The 17,441-nt window shown below is 42.8% G+C and overlaps 1 protein-coding gene across 1 annotated transcript; it reads right to left on the bottom strand.

Annotated features, from left to right (window-relative positions):
- Positions 1 to 1,755: 1,755 nt before the first annotated feature.
- On the bottom strand, positions 1,756 to 16,719 carry LOC139640760 (calcium-dependent secretion activator 2-like; the record flags this gene model as incomplete). The annotated part of the gene is made up of 4 exons (XM_071514938.1): positions 1,756 to 1,897; positions 10,134 to 10,255; positions 13,438 to 13,671; positions 16,639 to 16,719. Coding segments are annotated over 4 exons (579 nt in total), but the record flags the coding sequence as incomplete, so codon positions are not given.
- Between the last annotated feature and the right edge of the window lie 722 nt (positions 16,720 to 17,441).

Here is a 17,441-nt window from a genome sequence, read left to right as displayed (position 1 = left end):
TGCATCACATATTTTGTACTACAATATTTAATGATTATACGAACAACTAAACAGTGAAACTATCGGTATCTTGTGTGTGGGTGATCTAAATCAATGTTCCTGTGGTATTTCATGATAAATGAGTTATTTGAACCAACGATTCTGCAGGTGCAAGGTTTCTGTAAAGATATGAACCCACAATGCAATGTTCTGAATATTGGACAGCCTGTGGTACAAGTGATGACCGTTTTGAGTTTTGTGTCTAGAGTTTTGAAAAATGACCACAAGCTTCTGAAATCAGTGCCAAAGTGATTGTAAAAAACTGTAATACAGTGATTAATACAGTGATTAATACAGTGATTAATACAGTGATTAATACAGTGATTAATACAGTGATTAATACAGTGATTAATACAGTGATTAATACAGCGGGCATCTGCAGATTGATTCTGACCAACACCACACAGGCCAAGCAGCTGTGTTGAGTTTTAGGATTGAAATCTCTCAGCTGTCAGAAATCCCTCCATGACTTTTCCTTGTTAGATTTTCAAAAGCCTGAAAGAAACCAGCAGCTCTAATTACATTCATTCCCTTCATCTTGTGTCTTGCTGACTCTCTCAAAGCTTCTCCAGTGTTCGCTCTGACAGTGACTGATGGGCTCTGCTGTCAGGACCAGCAGGAGGTAAAAGGGATCAGAAGTGACTGGTCTCACCTGCAGCTGATCTCACTGCAGAGGGACGGCTGCAGGAATCAAGTTTGCCTTAATGAAGATCTGTCCGAGTCTTTTAGTCAGTTTGTTAGTTACTTCAATAGTTATTTAGGTAGTTAATCAGTGAGACAGTTAGTTTGAGTCGATAAGTTAATTTACCTGTTAGTTTACTTGTACAGAGGAAAAACAAAGAATAAAAAGTGATTAAACTGATAAAGAAAAAAGGTAGAAACCTATAGGAGGAGAAACTTCTGCCAATATTGCTGCAATTCCTACTACAGATCATATCACATATTATAATGCCACTTTAATACTTCCTAGTGTTTGTGTAAACCTGTTGGTGTAGTGGTGGTGGACTGTAGTGTTTGTTTTAACCTCTTTGGATCACCAGATGGGTGGGGCTTACCAGATAGAAAAACACAATGAGGAGCAGAAAGTCAGTTTAGTTTACTTTTCTCAGTCTGACCTGTCACCTGACTCTCTGACCCGACCTGATGAGGTTAACCCCGCCCATCTGAGACCCTGATGGTGCGTTTCCACAGGAGCATCATTTCACTCGAGGGGATCCCGCTGCTTCCCAGTATCGGACGCTTGATAGGCGAGCTTCCATATTGGTTCCTCGCTGCACCTGATTGGACGAACCCTGTCACTCGCTGGGCCGTCTGCCCCCCACATAGTTCACCGAAATGTGTTTCTGAAAACATTTTGGTGAGAAATCAGCCGTGCAGCTGAATCTCTCTTCATTTTAGATCGACAACAGTTAGTTTAAAAGTTTTTACGCAAGTTTCCAGAGGCGGCGAGTCGCGCTGGACGCCCTTGATTTGCATAAAGTAGCCTAGACCTCAACTTTATGCAAATGTGGAGCGGCCAACGTGACGCCCCGTCTCTCGAAACGCACCGCGCCGCTCCCAGAATGCATTGCACGGCTGCTTACATAGAAAATGGATGGGAGGCTTGGAAATGAGGGATCCTGTGGAAACGTACCATAAGCGGTAAAAAAAAGACACGCTGATGTTGTTTGTAGGTGTGGTGTGAGTGATGGGGGGGGGGGGGGGGGGGGGGGGGGCGGGGGGGTGTGGTGTGGTGTGGAGCCTCACCCGGCCCAGCTCCTTGTCCTCCAGGGCCAGGACCCCCGTGCTTTCTGTGAACAGCTTCACTTTGACGGAGGGCAGGGGGTGCGTCGTGGTGAAGTCCCCCTGGGTGCCCCATCTGAAACACAAAGGTTCCCCTTTAACACAGACTGACAGGCAGAGAGCTGGGAAGAGACAACAGCTGCTGTCCAAAGACCAGGGGGAGCAGAGACGATCTGTTTCTCTCCTGATACGATTCAATATGTGATCTGAGGTTCAGGATTCAATACAACCAGGATACGATGTGATCAATAAAAAAATAATTCTGTTTATTTCTGAGACTCAAATCTTTCCAGCGATGCCATTGGCTGCTAGAATGTAAACAACAATTTAAAAATGTCGTTACAAAGTGACAATAATATAATTTGGATGGAGAGCTTGTGAAACTGTGATGGTCAAGAGTCTCATTAGTGATTACTACAGCAGAATAACATGGAGCTGATATCACCATTCATGTTCCTGACAGCAGAATAACATGGAGCTGATATCACCATTCATGTTCCTGACAGCAGAATAACATGGAGCTGATATCACCATTCATGTTCCTGACAGCAGAATAACATGGAGCTGATATCACCATTCATGTTCCTGACAGCAGAATAACATGGAGCTGATATCACCATTCATGTTCCTGACAACATACGGATTGACACAATTTTGTATTGAGATTTATTAAATTTCGATACATCATCCCATCCCCAGTAGATGGTTTTCCAGCTCATCACATTAGGAGATATTTGATATTTTTCCTTCATCTTAGTTGTTTTTTAAATTGTTGTTTACATTCTAGCAGCCAATGGCATCGCTGGAAAGATTTCAGCCTCAGAAATAAACAAAATTCTGCACAGTCAGACTTTGTTGTCACTGAACTTTTATTGATCACATCGTATCCTGGCTGTATTGATCCTGAACCTCAGATCACGTATCAGGAGGGAAACAGATCGTCTCCTCTCCGCCATCTGCAGAAACTCCAATGCAGGATAAAAAATAAAAAAAAACACATATTTGCATATATATATAGCAGCCAATACACAAGACAGTAATACAAGTATCACATTCTTAATGATGACTACTGATGATCGATGATTACTGCGACCTGAGCGTCTATAATGTGAGCTCTACCATGAGGTCACTTAGCTGCGTTTCCTCTCATGGCGGCAGATAACCTGCTCCGGCTCCCAGGGACACGGAGCTGTAAACAGTCACACCGCTGATGACTGTTATCAAGAAGCACTTACTCTTCATGTTCAGCCGGTGGTAATGGAGCCCGCCGGCTCTGTGACAGATTACACGGCCATTTTGAAAGCGTGATTATGTGCGTTTATGTCAAAACGTGCGATTCTGTGTGAGTGTGTGTGTGTGTGTTTGAGTGTGTGTGTGTGTGTGTGTGTGTGTGTGTGTGTGTGTGGCGGCCCGCAGATGACAAGTGACCCCTTCACTTGTGGAGGGCACGAAGCAAAGCCGAGCTCCGTATTCAGTTTTCCCAGTTTCCAAGGCAACATTGTGCAGAAAGGTGGATTCGGTTCACACACACACACACACGACAGACACACACACAGCTTTTTATTTTTAATGCGATCACACGCAGCGGATCGACAGAGGAGCAGGAACACAAACCGCACTCCGGCCTCTGCTGCCTCCACTCCTCCATTGAAACGATGACTCGCTTTCATCAGTTTTATCTCGGGCTAAACTCCCGGTTTGGCAGCTTGACCTCGAGGACTGAAACCAGACCGGTGGAAACAGCCGGTAAGGTTTCAGTGTGAGCCGGGCAGAAGGAACCGAGCGGCCGGACCCTCAGGTGAGTCCTGAAGCAGGTCCTGCAGTCCAGGTCCACTAAGGTCCAGAAAGACTCCAAACCTCCAACTCCATGAAGTCAACTAGAACTAGCCGTAGGTCCCATATTACTCCTGTTCTTGCTTCCATCCACTGGCTTCCCGTAAAATACACAATAAACTACAAGATCCTGTAAGATCCATATAAGGCCCTGAATGACCTCGCCCCCGGTTACATTTCTTATCTCCTCGTTCCTCATTCCACTTCTCGACCACTTCGTTCCTCAAATCACAAAAGGTGACCGCGCCTTTACAGTTTCAGCCCCGACCCTCTGGAAGCAACTTCCCCAATCTGTCAGATCACTTATTTACCACGACCAACTTCTTCAATACATTTTTTCCACCAGAGGTTTTGGTCTCAGTAGATAATTTCACTTCTTCTAATGTGTGTCCTTATGGAGATTTTCAAAATAATTGTGTCATTAACAGATATAACGGATATAAAACAGGTTGTTTTCCTAGTGATTGACAGGTCGCCGATTATGGACCGGAGCTGCGGCTCTGTCGATGACCCAAGCTCCGCCCCCTCCACCTTGGCTCCGCCCCTCTGCCTCTCTTTGGCTGCTCCGGCTCCAAAAAATGTCACCATGGCTCGATCCCCTCTGCAGTCTGACTCAGAGTCTTATATCTGGATTTAGAACTTTGATTTTTGCACTGATGAGTGAATTTTTCTGCACTCTATCAGCCTATTGATTCTCTGTCTGGTTTTATCAACTGATATTTGTGTGTATGGTATATGATGTGTTGTGTGTTTTAATTTTAAAATCTGTCTGAAAACAAATTTCCCTCGCGGGGCAGTAATGACTGAAACTGAATCACATCTTGTGTGTTACTTTCTTCAAGAAGGCAAAATATAATCTGTGTAGATCCCTGCAGCTTGTGTCTGTGATGGAAACACTTTTCATTTATTAAGCACCAAGGTTATTATCGTTAAGGAAAACTAACTAAATAACGAAAACTAGGTGTGAAAAAACATTTTGGTTAACGGAAATAAAAATAAAAACGAGGCTTTACAAAAAAATGATAACTAACTGAAACTGTATTGTGTGTTTACAAAACTAACTAAAATAAACTAAAATTATAGAGAAAATGTCTGTAGTTTGTCTTTGTCAATTTATTTCATACATAAGCCTAGTATTTTGAATTTTTGAATCTCGCCCCTGACAAATACCCCATATTACAAAAAAAGACTAAAACACTGAAACTAATAAAAACTAAACTAAAACTAAGCATTTTCAAAAAATAAAAACTAAACTAAACTAGCAAACCCGCTTTAAAAACTAATTAAAACTAAACTGAAATTGAAAAAAAGTCAAAACTAAATAAAAATAAAAATAATAACCTTGTTAAGCACTTGTGATTCTGCTTTACAAAAACATTGGTGGAGCAATTTCTTTTTTCAGCTTAAGGTAATATGTCCTTACACCAAAGTGCACTAAAGTAAGGACAGCCTGTCCATGGACATTCAGACCCTTTAGTTAACAGAAGCCTTCATACTGTAATTAATCTAATATATTGTCTGGAAGGTTTAGGCCAGTGGTTCTCAACGTGGGGTCCGGGGACCACCGGGGGTCCTTGATGGGGTTTCCAGGGGGTCCCCAGCAATTGTTAAACTTCAGCATTATTTAATTTACAAGAAGTTAGAGAATTAGAAAATGTAGAAGAATGACTATTTTGATCATAGTTTCTCTGTTATCTCTCTACCTACAGTACAGACAGTCATGGAGTTCTGGACAAAATCATATCTGACAATAAAAATATTCTCAGATTTGGGTCAGAGAAACAAAATCTCATCAGATGGGGGTCCGTGGCTCTAATGTGGACTGAATAAGGGTCCTTGATATGAAAAAGGTTGAGAATCACTGGTTTAGGCAACTTGTTTGAAAGCTGCTTTAAATCAGATAGAACCTGCAGGCTGAGGCTTCACTGTGTGGGACAGACTTAAAGGTGAACTTCTCCTCCAGGTAGCCGGACCTCAGAGACAGAAGTGCAGCTCATGCTTGACATTATCAAATAATTAATGGTGTCACTAATGAAAAGGTCCTTGGCAATTAAAGTGCTGATGTGCTACAGATGCAGGAGTCATCAGAGCGACTGAGTGACCATGTAGTCACAGCTAACCAAGATGTCATTAACAGTATGGGTGTCTTACTGGGGGGGGGGGGTGCAGCTCATTATAGAGAGGGGGGGGGGGGGGGGGGGGGGGTCATTATAGAGAAGGGGGGGGGGCAGCTCATTATAGAGAAGGTTACAGTGAAGCAGGTACAGCCTGTTCAACACTGGGCTCATCAGGTGATGTCACAGCCGCCTCCTCCTCCTCTAATTGGGACTATTTGGTGACGCGGCGGGCGGAGCGCTCTCAGCCTGAGCCTTCAGAAACCCTCCACCAGCCCGAGCGTGTGAAAGGGCAGCCTCATTACCGCGAGCCCCCCCCCCCCCGCTGCCCCCCCCCGCCCCCCCCGCCCCCCCTGCCGCCGGCCGGCCGGTCAACGATCCGAGCATTGTTGGAAAAGAGGCATTTTAATTTTCCAGGGGACACGACGTCAATGAATAATGCCACACAACAAAACCTGCAACATAGAGGAAGGATGAGGTTTGGGGGGGGGGGGGGGGGGACATGATGGATGCTGGTTGAAGAAGGCAGAACATATTAATCCATCCTGAGTGTGGGAGACAAAACTCTAACAAGAGGAACATCAGCGAGGCGGAGGTAAACGCTGCTGAGGTCAGAGAGCCGCCAATCCGAAGACTTCCCCCAGCTGAGTCGGCCTGGTGATTTCTCCTCGGCTCAAACTGCGGGTTTCGTTACACAAGACGAGTTCCTACGGTGGCACCGAGGGTTACTGCAAAAAATATCCACCTTAAATAGTCATTTGATCTTGTTTTCAATTTTAAAAATGTCTCAATGGGACGAGAAAATGCCCTTTTGAGTTTGTCATGATGCTGCTTTCCTCGCAGCTCTCTCCTGAGAAACAGATTCTTATTTCCAGCAGAACTATCTGCTTAGAAAAACCAGCAGTTCTCAACCTTTTTGGCTTGTGACCCCTTAAAATTTTCCTTTTTCATTTAGTTTCACTTCATTCTGAGGCTGAAAACTGTTCTGTATTTCACAGTAGAAATATGTTTCTTTCCTATCCCATAAATCATCTTGCGATCACCTGAGGGGTCCCGACCCCCAGGTTGAGAACCACTGAAATAAAGGACTAACCCCAACCCAAAAACCTAACCCTACTTGGAGTATTTGGTTAGACAGAGGTTAAATAAAATAAATAAATAAATAAATAAAAAGTTGTTCTAAGAATTTTTTTTCAAAATAATGTCATTTGAGTCCAAAAAATAGTTGACACAAGTTGAGCAACGTTGGAAGCAACTGAAATCCTCCGAGCCCAGCGACACATTAATTCACTTAAAGGGTCTCTGTGTAGTTTCTGGTCCGATGCTGGCCTCTATCACTCAGCGTTGTCATGACAACAACACTCTGCCCTCTGCAGAGCGAGACCATCATCAGCATGGTGGGCAGGTTGGACCGTTTCACATCAACAACAATCAGCTTTCTGTCAGGTTTTACCCAGTTAGACCATTTTTTTTTTATATTCGATGGATGTTTGCTGTGATCAGGATCCTGACATCAAAGGTCAGGACTCTGTGTGTGAAGTAACTCCACTGCCCCGGAGCATAAACGAGCCGGTCCGTTAAAATTTGAGCTATTTGGAGAATTATATAGATGCCGAATTTACCAGAATACCCTACAGACTAGTAAGAAAGTCTCAAATTAAATTTCCAGATGTGTGCTTTTTGCCGATAAGTAAGGCAAAAATAAATTGTCAGATGTTTGAAGGGACCTTGGTGTGGCAGGAGGCTTCAGCCTCGGCTGCTCCTGTGTTTCTGACTGCAGAAATCTGTTCACTTTGTTTCACTCTCTAACATTCAGGAAGCTGCTGATATTTACTAGTCATATTATGCTTCAGTAAAGCAGAAATATTACACACAGACCCTTTAAATTGGAAAAATAAGAAACAACTTGTTTGCAGAATTTTTAGATCACAAATTATTGTCATTCCAGTCCGCAAAATTGTCAGCACAAGTTGAGCAACGCTGGAAGCGAGTGAAATCCTCCGAGTCCAGCGGCAGATTCATTCACTTAAGAAAAAGGATTTTAAGACTGAACATAATAAGCGACTTGGTAAATGCACAGCAGCTGTGAGCCTCAAACCTCCAGCAGCTTCCAGCTGAAAACAAACTCCTCCATCAAGCCTTTTGTAAACCATCTGATCTGCTCCATCCCTCCTGCTGCAGCCTGAAGCCTGCAGTCCAGCAGGAAGAAGGCCGGGCTTTCCTCTACAAACCAGTGTGTTCCTGACAAGCACACCCCCCCACGCCCACCCCCTCCTCCGCTCCCCACCCCCCCAACTCCCTTCCTTATTACATAACAGGACCGATGTCCTCGCTTTAATAGCCTTGAATAAGAATGCGAGCCGTGGCTCGAGGCAGCAGGATGTGGAAGCTTCAGACAGAGAGTCAACTTCCCTCGTTACATAAAAATGTGGCGTTTAGTCTTCGTCTTCGTCTTCAGTCTGAATCCGCAGCATCGTTTGCATTGCAAAGCTCCGGGTCTCCTGTGTTTCAGTATCAGGTTCGGTGTTAAGGACGCTGTTCACCGGGGTCCGCGTATTTATTTCATCTTCAAAAGCTCGAGGGATAATCCAGTTGGAGTCAAGAGTCAAAGCTGTAAACTTGCTGTAAACACAAAGCTTCCTCAGTAAATTAGCAGCGAACACTGTGGGACTGATCAGAGATCAGCGGCTCGGCACTGAACCGCTCAAACTACCAAACTAACAACAATGACGGTTCTGCCTTCGGGGGTACTGGTGGTTTAACACGTCGTCATGGAAACGCTGATCTGCAGCAGGGTGAGCCGGTGGACAGAGAGACCGTCCTGTAACTGTAAAGTCACAGGTTCAATCTCCTCAACAGCCACCGACAGACAACAGACACCGAACGCCTGTCTGTCACCTGTCACCTTTTATTTATCTGACCATCTAATCTAGGGCTGTAAAATTATTTGTGTATAAATCGGAAATCACGATTTTACTTTCCACAATAAATAATTGTAGAATATTGGCAGTTCAGCATCATGGAGACATTTCACTGCATTTAAAATCCCTCTAAACAAAACTTCTGCAGCCTCAAAACTCTGTTCAGCAGAACGCTCAGTCCATGGAAGCTCAGACTGAATATTTCAGAATGAAAAAAAAAATCTCTGCAATCCAATAAATCACAAGGTAAACAAAGTACCTGGCAGGACTGCAGTGTATTAACACAACATGCTGTACTGCAGGGACGGGAAACCATGAGCCATCAAGTCCTAAGCCAAAACTTAGATAATAAGTATAATAAACAAAACATTGAGCGTGTTTCCATCCTGTTCTTTAGAGCTCCAAAACAAAAACAGACAAACAATCACACTGTGAATAGAAAGACCTATACACCATTATTTGATGCAAATCAATCAGCTGTAGTTCAGATTTGCACTAAATGATGGTGTAAATATACTGTAGGTCTTTTTGGAACTCTGAAGAACTGGTCCCCACTGACTTCAGTTGTTTTGGAGAAGGCTGCTATGGAGTTGTGCTGCAGCCTCCCTGTGTGTTATATGGACAAACTTCACCTGTGTTTCACCTGGCATGAGGGGGAGGAGATGATGACAGAGTTTTCATTTTTGGGTGAACTATTCCTTTAAAAGTTCAGCCCATCAGTCCACAGTGAGAGTTCCTGGTCTCCACGCTGTGAGATGCTTCTGCTTCCTGGACGTTGTTCTCTGTCCGTTACGTTTGTGCTCAGGCTCAGATGTGAAAGCTAAAGGAATCAGACCGAGGGGAAAAACATCGGGCAGAAACCTGCTCCGTTCATCAGGTTTCTCAGAACGCGATAACGGCCTTTATCCAATTCAGGAAAATGGCTCTTAGCAGGACTGTGACGGTTTATTGATTGATTGATTTTATTTGACAGATTTTAAAGTAAACATAGGTTTGAAGGCCCTTAGGCCACAACCATACACACATAAAATTGTTGAGGAATTCAACACACAATAACAAGAAGACTTATTTCCATTGTGGTCCTCGTTGTAAAAAGCAATGGTCAGCACAGGCAGGTCCTGGCAATGCATGAATCACTTAAGACATAAAAAACATTAACATATTCATTATATAAAATAACTTACATTCAAAAAACGCATTAATTAATAATTGACTGTCAGCAGCCATCCCTTCACTGCTCTTTTAAACTGGTTAGCAGTGACAGTTTCTTTAATATGGGATGGCAATAGATTCCATTCTGTAGCTGCTGAGTACAAAAAGGTGTTTTTCCCTGATGCTCTGAAACCTACAGGAGAATAAATCTGTTACACTGGCTCTAGTCGCATATCAATGAGTATCACTATTAGTGTGCGTGGAAACAGTAAAGTAAAGTAAGTGGACTCACTGTGGTCTGGAGGCCTCGGCCTGGTCCGTCTGCAGCTTCTCCCCCCCCTCCACCTCCATGGTGCAGTACACGATCCGGTTGGGAGCCACCGACTTCAGACCCTGAACCTCCACGATCACTATCTGAAACAGCAGAGGAGATATAACCGTGCTCTCCGCTTTATCTGTACATCCAAACAACTACGGAGTCGGTCGGTCGGTCGGTCGCGGCGGCGGCAGACGTCCCGCCTGCAGATGCATGATGGGAGACGAAGCCGGCTGTAACCGCTTATCAGGACGGGAGCCGGGTTCTGATAAACACATTTCACTTCCATGTCACCACAGAGCCAGAGCAGCTGTGGCTGCAGGAAGACGGGAATACTTCAACAAAAAACATTTTGCAGACATAAACACCTAATATTATATTTAGGTCTTTTTTGTTCTTTTTTTCCAGGTTTTTTTTTTTTTATACATATACGTATATATATATTATTTTATTTCTTCTAAATTACATCAAATTTCTAGGCTATTAATAATAATAATGATAATAATAATAATAATAATAATAATAATAATAAAAAATCGGTAACACTTTACAATAAGGGTCACTAAGTTAAATTCACTCGTGTAATTTACTAATGTATTCATGTTAACTAAGGTATTAATTTATACATTATTTAATAGTTTATGACTTAAGATGACTATTAAATAATGTATAAATTAATACCTTAGTTAACATGAACACCATTAGTAAATGATTATCAGACACATTAGTTAACTGTTAATTAAGGGTTAGTTGATGCTTATTAAGCATTAACTAACCCTTAACTTAGTGACCCTTATTGTAAAGTGTTAACAATTAATCATTATTAATAATAAATAATAATAGCCTTGAAATTTGATCTTACAAGCATTGGAGGAAACTCTGGCCATTTGGTGTTTTGCTCATTCCTGCTATTTCCAGGTATTCAGTATTCAATATCATGGAAAATATTGCGATATTCACAAAAATTGGGATATTTACGGAATATTGCAATATTCAATATTATCGAATATCAGCCTAGATCAGCCTAGATCACACTATGGCCATCATCATCATCATCATCATCATCATCATCATCATCATCATCATGTTCGGTTCAGTCAGCTTCACATCTCCTGACGGGCTGAAGCTCAGTTTTTAAACTTTGTGGGAATGAATTTGTTCTTTGTGTTTCAGGTTCTGTCGTCATAAGAAAGTTTTGCACATTCAAACAGAAAAAAATCTGTCTTCATAATTCCAGTTTGAGTACTTATGAGAAATTTTTGAATGCTTGTAACTTAATGTTTGTTTAGTCTGATTAATGCTCACACAATGAAATCACAAAACCTTTACCTGTAAAGCTTCAGGACTTTCTTCATAAAGTTTCATGAGTTCATTTTCGGAGCTATGAATCCTGGGATTTCTGCCAGCTTTCATGGGGGATCAGATTTTAATTTCAGGTTTTGTAAACTAGTGGTTCCTGGAGGCGGGCCGTCTATCACACAACCTGTTGTCATCATTAATAAATCGGCATGTATCAAAAATCCTTAATGTATAATTCAAAGACTCAAGACTAGCTTCAAGCTTTCAAATTGTGCCGCTGACATCACTCCATAATATTTGTGGAATATTCTGAGTTACGTAAACAAGTTCACACACTACAGTCTGACTCCTGACTGAATGTTCTGTTTCATTCTGATCTTCAGTCTTCTGCTTAAATGCTTGAAATGAGTTTCTTAGTCAAATATAAATAGTGAAGTTGATCCTATGTATGAATTTCTTTCCAAAGCCTTTTGCCTTTCCATCAAGGCAAAGAATCTAAAATATAAGACAGATCCTGAACTCAGAGTTTGAGGTTTGGCCCTCAGGCTGAAGGTTCAGGATGACAAACTGCAGACTGAACCGGTGCAAGAATTAATTTATTCCATCCTCCATCAAGATATTAAATAGCAACAAGTAGGAGTACTATATTATTTTATTATTTTAAAGAACCACTGGTTGATTATACCTGGTTTTATTATTTGAAACTATTGTCTTTTTTATTGACTTTTTATTATTTTAAAGAACTACTGTCTCACACTCAACATGTGAATTGAAGCATGTTTTACATGAGTTTGTATGATCTATGTACTTGGTGCCTGTGCATTGTGATGTTGTTGACAAATGTGTTGTGTGATGCAGCGGCTTGGAGCCCAAGACAAGTTTCCCTGCAGGACAATAAAGTATATCTTATCTTACCTTACCTTATCTTATCTTATCTTATCTTATCTTATCTTATCTTATCTTATCTTATCTTATCTTATCTTATCTTACCTTACCTTACCTTACCTTACCTTACCTTACCTTACCTTACCTTACCTTACCTTATCTTATCTTATCTTATCTTATCTTATCTTATCTTATCTTATCTTATCTTATCTTATCTTATCTTACCTTACCTTACCTTACCTTACCTTACCTTACCTTACCTTACCTTACCTTACCTTACCTTACCTTACCTTACCTTACCTTACCTTACCTTACCTTACCTTACCTTACCTTACCTTACCTTATCTTATCTTATCTTATCTTACCTTACCTTACCTTACCTTACCTTACCTTACCTTACCTTACCTTACCTTACCTTACCTTACCTTACCTTACCTTACCTTATCTTATCTTATCTTATCTTACCTTATCTTAACTTATTAAGATAGTTTGGATTTGTTTTAGGGCTGCAACTAACGTTTATTTTCATTGTTGATAAATCTGTCGATTATTTTCTCGATTAATCGATTAGTTGTTTGGTCTATAAAATGTCAGAAAATGGTGAAAAATGTGGATCAGTGTTTCCCAAAGCCCAAGATGACGTCCTCAAATGTTTTGTTTTGTCCACAACCCAAAGATATTCAGTTTACTGTCATAGAGGAGGAAAGAAACCAGAAAATATTCACATTTAAGAAGCTGGAATCAGAGAATTTTGACTTATTTTTCTTAAAAAATTACTCAAACTGATTAATCGATTATCAAAATAGTTGGCGATTAATTTAATAGTTGACAACTAATCAATTAATCGATTAATCGTTGCAGCTCTAATTTGTTTACCAGTTTTTTGGTCGCTGCATTATTCTATTTGTGTTATTTCACAGTTTTGATGTCTTTACTGTTATTCTAAAATGCGGAAAAGAGTAAAAATAAAGAAAAATGTGGTGTGTCCAAACTTTTGACTGGTAGTGTATCCCCACCCCACCCCACCCCACCCCACCCCACCCCACACACACACACACACACACACACACACACACACACACACACACACACACACCTCCAGAGTGAAGGACAGCACCACGTCGGACTTGGACAGGATGTCTCCCTCGTCTCCCATGTCCAGGAAGGAGTTGTTCATGGACGAGCGCTTCAGCTTCTGTTTGAAGTCCGGTCCTCCTTTAGAGACCGGCAGGCTCTCCAGGTTCGCCATCAGCAGGTTCACCGAAGACCGGAGCTCCTCCACGAACAGGACCTCCATGTCCCCCGAGACAAACTTAGGGTATCTCCTCTCCTACAGCAGAGACAGGAGAGATGGGAGAGAGAGAGAGAGAGACGGAAGCGGGAGAGAGCGAGAGAGGGGGAGAGAGAGAGCATTATTAGTCTATAATATTGCATCTTAAATTTCCTTTTATATGTTTCTGTAATGTATAACATGACACACTGTGTGACTCTATAGAGTCCAGACTGCTTTGGCAACACTGTATCCTAACAAATAAAGCTAATAAAGCTGAACTGAATTGAATTGAGAGAGAGAGAGACAGGGCGAGAGAGAGAGAGAAACAGGAGAGGAGAGAGAGAGACATGAGAGAGAGAAAGGGAGAGAGAGACAGGACAGGAGAGAGAGAGAGAGAGACGGGAGAGAGACAGGAGAGAGAAGGGAGAGAGACAGGAGAGAGAAAGGAGAGAGAAGGGAGAGGAGAGAGAGACAGGAGAGAGGGGGGAGAGAGACAGGAAAGACACAGCAGAGACATGGCAGAGAGACGAGACAGAGACGGGAAAGATACAGGAAAGACAGGAGAGAGACAGGAGAGACAAGAGAGAGACAGGGAGAGAGCAGCGTTAGTCTACAGGTTGCTACTTTGCTTGCTACTGTTATGAGACACTGAGACAAATTCCTAACAGCTGAGTCCATATGGCAACACAGTCTTCAAGCTTCAGTCTCGAATCTTGAATCTTGTAATGGTAGAAACTGATTCACTGCCACCTGCATCTGGTTCCTTTAATGGTTTCTAACCCGACTCTGATCCTTCCTGGCTGAACATGAGACAGGAACATCCTCCATGTCAGACTGTGGTCTGCAGGAGGAGAGCAGGGACACAGAGAGGCGGGGATAGAAATGAATGGGATCTGAAGCTCTGAGTCTCTCTGAGTCTCTCTGACACGAGTCTCTCTGTCCTCTCTCTCTGTAGAGACACAGCGGCTGCATGCTGCGGGGGGGTAAGGCGTTCCTCGCCGCAGCTTGACGACAGATACTGTCCGAGAGACCTGATTGGCTGGTCGATGTAGGCGGGGCTAATCTACTGATGACGCCATCACAGAGCGCAGCAACAACAACAACAACCAACATGGCAGCAGCACCGGCGGCGGAAAAGGAACCGGATGATAGCGAGGTAGATTTAGCGATTTCGTCAGTCCTTAAGAAACTTAACGGCACCGATGAATTAAAACAGGAATAATCCGTCTGTTTAAAAGCCTTTTTCAGAGCTCAGGATGTTTTCACGCTGCTTCCCACCGGCTTTGGTAAGAGCTTCATTTACCTGCTCGCTCCTCTGGTGGCTACAGAGACGGGACAATGGGCCAAATCCTCTGGTTATTGTCATTTGTCCGTCGGTCGGTCTTATGGAAGATGGAGTGAAAGAGGCCGAGAAATTTGGTATTTCTGCCTTGCGACTTGAAGTGGACTCAAAGGACATACAGGAAGAACGAGGGAGGATCCAGTAGTCCGGGGGCGTGGGAGCTCGACGACAAGCGGCAACAAATGACGACAAATCATATCGTTGCCGACGGTTAAGGATCGGTTGCTTGGAATTGTTGTTGACGAGGTTCATCTCACTCAAAAATGGTTTGTAGCCGACAACAACAACACACTGTTGTCTTCACTGGGAAGTGAACACCGCCATGATTGTTGTTGCTATGGAGCGCCTACAGATTACGTCAATCTGCTTTGCTGCTGTGATCGGTCAAAGAGTTTGATCATTGAGAACTAACAGCAACCAATCGGTTGGGGCAAGAAATGACGTCACCGAATCAGTGGTGGATAGGCTTGGACCCTTATGAATCACCATGCAAATTCGAAGACTGCTGAAAACTGCGATTCATAGGGGCTGGACACCAGGCTAACACAGAGGCGCTTTTATGCAACTGTGGCACCTGATGTTTCAAAGTTCAGCTGGTGATCAATAGTGACGGACAATCTGTTTCACTCCTGATCTGATTCGATACGTGATCTGAGGTTCAGGATCAATACAACCAGGATACGATGTGATCAATCAAAGTTCAGTGACACCAAAGTCTGACGGTGCAGAATTCTGTTTATTTCTGAGACTCAAATCTTTCCAGCGATGCCATTGGCTGCTAGAATGTAAACAACAATTTAAAAATGTTGTTACAAAGTGACAATAATATAATTTGGATGGAGAGCTTGTGAAACTGTGATGGTCAAGAGTCTCATTAGTGATTACTACAGCAGAATAACATGGAGCTGATATCACCATTCATGTTCCTGACAGCAGAATAACATGGAGCTGATATCACCATTCATGTTCCTGACAGCAGAATAACATGGAGCTGATATCACTATTCATTTTTCGTATTTGTCACATTTTTGTATTGCGATATATTGAATTTTACGGAAGCGTAATGCATTCACTTGAGAAAAAAACAATTGCCCTGTTTTTCTGAATTAACAAGATAATTATCTTAGGATTCTGAGAAAAGTTTTCATGGAAAAAAAAGAAATCTGCTCTGTTTTTCTGAAATAACAAGATATCTCAAAATCCCATGAGAAGTTCTCACCTGCATGGAGTATCCTACAGTTGCAATACCATCTGTATTACTTAAAGACACGAGTATCTCCAAATGTTACAAACCAAAAGCAAAATAAAACTGGATTAAACTAAACAGGCGGACATGTTTGCTTCCATGAAATCGAACTCTCAAGTAGGAATGAGAGCTGCTCTTGGGATTTTGAGATATCTCGTTAATTCAGAAAAACAGGGCAAATTTTTTTTCTCAAGTGAACGCATTACGCTTCCGTAGAATTTCAATACATCGTCCCATCACTAGAAATGAACTAATTTGAGTACATTTCTGGCATTAGTGTATGTGTGTTTCTGAGTCGGACCTGTTTGGGAACGCACCGCGATGCGAAAATACACTTTGGACAGTTTTTTCTGGAACACTGCAAGGAATCCTAATAGTGTCCAGAAAAACTTCAATTTTGGGGAAAAAACAGAAACAGAAGACAGCTGTTTCTCACCCGGGCCAGTCTGTCCGCCAGCTGCAGCCGGCCGTCCAGCTCCCTGCGGATCTGAGCCGCCTGCTCATCCACGTTGTCCAGCTGAGAGAGAGAGAGAGAGAGAGAGAGAGAGAGAGAGAGAGAGAGAGAGGAAAGAGAAGAAAGACGCATCAATCAGCCAATCAGGGCACAGGACAGAGAGCCGAAGAGTCAATAAACCAATCAAAAGGTGAAAATGAGTGAGTGAGAGTGAGAGTGAGAGAGAGAGAGAGAGAGTAAGGGAGGGAGGGAGAGAGAGACAGGAGAGAGAGAGAGAGAGAGACAGGAGAGAGAGAGACATGAGAGAGAGAGAGAGAAAGGGAGGGAGGGAGAGAGAGACATGAGAGAGAGAGAGAGAGAGAGACAGGAGAGAGAGAGAGAGAGAGAGACAGGAGAGAGAGAGACATGAGAGAGAGAGAGAGAGAGAGAAAGGGAGGGAGGGAGAGAGAGACATGAGAGAGAGAGAGAGAGACAGGAGAGAGTTGAGAGAGAGAGGAGAGAGACGGGAGACGAGAGAGAGAGAGACGGGAGACGAGAGAGAGAGAGACAGGAGAGAGATGGGAGAGAGAAGGGAGAGGAGAGAGAGACAGGAGAGAGACAGGAGAGAGAGAGAGAGAGAGAGAGAAACAGGAGAGAGTTGAGAGAGAGAGGAGAGAGACGGGAGACGAGAGAGAGAGAGATGGGAGAGAGAAGGGAGAGGAGAGAGAGACAGGAGAGAGACAGGAGAGAGAGAGAGAGAGAGAGACACAGGTGAGAGATGGGAGAGAAGAGAGAGAGACAGAGAG

This window comes from Centroberyx affinis, unplaced genomic scaffold (assembly GCF_046629955.1).
Source record: "Centroberyx affinis isolate AG114_WGS23_722 - 3 ecotype Tasmania unplaced genomic scaffold, CSIRO-AGI_Caff_v1 ptg010482l_1, whole genome shotgun sequence".
NCBI lineage: Eukaryota > Metazoa > Chordata > Actinopteri > Beryciformes > Berycidae > Centroberyx > Centroberyx affinis.
The sequence above is the reverse complement of the archived record's forward strand: the minus strand, read 5'-3'. Positions and strand labels throughout refer to the sequence as shown.